Source organism: Mustelus asterias, chromosome 16 (genome assembly GCF_964213995.1).
Source record: "Mustelus asterias chromosome 16, sMusAst1.hap1.1, whole genome shotgun sequence".
Taxonomy (NCBI): Eukaryota; Metazoa; Chordata; class Chondrichthyes; order Carcharhiniformes; family Triakidae; genus Mustelus; species Mustelus asterias.
Genome location: NC_135816.1, coordinates 85,016,931 through 85,019,417, shown reverse-complemented (window position 1 = coordinate 85,019,417; position 2,487 = coordinate 85,016,931). Strand labels below are relative to the sequence as shown.

At 41.5% G+C, this 2,487-nt stretch overlaps 1 protein-coding gene across 1 annotated transcript; it reads left to right on the top strand.

The window, feature by feature from the left end:
* Positions 1–270: 270 nt before the first annotated feature.
* Positions 271–2,206, top strand: LOC144505376 (putative G-protein coupled receptor 139). The gene is made up of 2 exons (XM_078231492.1): positions 271–298; positions 1,299–2,206. The coding sequence occupies exons 1-2, from the start codon at positions 271–273 to the stop codon at positions 2,204–2,206; spliced, it is 936 nt and encodes a 311-aa protein (XP_078087618.1).
* Positions 2,207–2,487: the final 281 nt, after the last annotated feature.

The following is a 2,487-nucleotide window of genomic DNA, read 5'->3' as shown; positions in this document are numbered from 1 at the left end:
TTAAGTCTCGGTACTTGGTATATTCCCTGAACAGGGAATAAACTCAGGTGTCGAAATCTGTTTAGTTCAATGTTTAAGAACAGAAAAAAAAATTGATCAACTTAGCAACGCCATTATTGCCATGGAAATCCTGGAGTGTATAAAGTTTCTGCACAGGGAATGTCTCACCTCATCGTTGAATTCAGAGAAAGTGTCTGCAGCAGAAGGTGACAGATTCATTTCAGAAAGAAAATGCATCATCCAATTCAATGGGTCAGGAAAATATTCTACATGATCCTTGCCATAGTTGGTGTGCCTGGTAAGTTTGTACGTCCAATGGTGCTGAGTTAATCTGTGCACGAACATGTTTCTGCTATTATTCTGTGAATGATAACGTGAAGTTGGATCGAATTCCCGCAGCTATAATGTCGCCATTTCACCAATATAAATGTATTACATTCCCAGCGTTACCTCTGCCGTTACATTCTACTGCATAAATTCTTTCTAGATCACAAGCTCTCTGTGTGATTAATTTGTTTCATTCAGGCAATGCTTTGTCCTGTTGAATCAAACTGCAACGCAGAAAACTCATGTCAAGATATTATCCACGCTTTCTTTCAGTGTAGAATTATACAGAATGCCGTGACAAACTGGAGTGGAGCCTCTGACCCCTGTTACTGCATTGCCATTATCACCTATCCAACTTTTCTCTCTTAAAAGCCCTTCTCTTAGTAAAGTCCTCTATTAGGTCGAACATCAACCTTCTCTCTGTACACAGAAAGACGTATGTTCACGGTCAAATCTTACACCTCAGCTTTTGTGTTACGTTAATGTGCAATATGTGTACCTCTTCCATCGACTTGGCGTTTTTGTGATGTCAATGTGAGAACCTTACTTAGAATGATTAGCCTGTTAAATCACGGTTCGATGTGAAATAATAAATGCTCTTTTCTCTGAGTGATGTTCGAATCGAAGTGAATACCTCTGCTTTGGACCCACGTACATAATCTCATTGAACGTTTTTCTAAATTTACATATCCAAGACCCCAATACAGCTGCCAGATCTGAAAGATATTCCCGTTTCTGAAGGACCGCTGCGAGTCTCGGGAAGACTGCGGTGGCGAGGGGCCTTCTAGTTGGGGTGATAATAACTACAGATACTCAGGATGAAGGGTCGTTGTTGCCATGGTTGAATTTCGCCAACTGCTAACCCGAACCACGCCCATAGTTTTTGATGCCAAATTGCATGCTGCCTGGGGCCAGGAGGAGAGAATGTGTACCAGTTATTTCCAGTCAATTTTGCCCTCTTTAATTTACAGTCAATGCAACAGCAATCGTGGTCCTGACTCATGGAAATTGTGGCCTCTCCATCTGCACCACTCGCTATCTGGTGGCAATGGCAACTGCGGATCTGTTGGTCATTATTACTCAGGTAATTCTCAAGCGAATCAATGGATATTATTTCCCAACGAATTTCCTGAGAATCACCCCTGTGTGCAGTGTTCGCTATGTTCTTCTCCGTGCAGCCACAGACTGCTCTGTCTGGTTCACCGTCACCTTCACTTTTGATCGATTTGTTGCCATTTCTTGTCAGAAGCTGAAATCGAAATATTGCACCAGGAAAACTGCATCTGTGGTCCTCGCAACAACAGGCACTGTGCTCTGTTTGAAAAACATTCCCATCTACTTCAGATTTGAACCTAGAAGTATTGTTGACAATGTTCCCTGGCGCTGTGGTAACAAGCGGAGCTATTTCACTGACCCGAGATGGATTGGATTTAGAATTTTTGAAAAGGTTTTAACACCATTGATTCCTTTCGGGATAATTATGTTGCTGAACGCTCTGACAGTCAGACACATCCTAGTGGCCAGTCGAGTCCGAAAGGGACTAAGGGGTCATAGCAGGGGGGAGAATCACAGTGACCCAGAGATGGAGAATAGAAGAAAGTCTATGATTTTAATCTTCACCATTTCCTGCAGCTTCATGCTCCTGTGGTTTGTGTATGTTTTATATTTTTTTGATGTTGGGGATTACTTAGATGATGATTCTTCTTACATTTTTACAAACGTTGCATATATGTTGCGGGATTTAAATTGTTGCACAAACACATTTATCTATGTAGCAACTCAGTCCAAATTCAGAGAGCAATTGAAGAGCACGTTGAAATATCCAATTATTTCAATTCTTAAAATAGTCAATCTACGAAAAAATGAAACAGCTCAGTGATCAACAGATTCAGTGCCAGAGCCGTCCGCTGGAGGACTGAAATAAAAGTGTCTTGAGGATTAAAACGTTTAAAGAGCTTTTAACGGTGTTCAAGAAAAAAACATAGAAAGGGAGCGTGAGAAGAAAATTAGCAACGATTCAGGGGTACACGGATGAGAAGTTAACCAGATGAATTAGAGGTAGTATGGGCGGAGATTAGAAATAGGAGAGGAGAGGTCACCCTGTTGGGAGTCTTTTATAGACCTCCTAAAAGTTCTAGAGAGGTTGAGGAAAGGATTGCG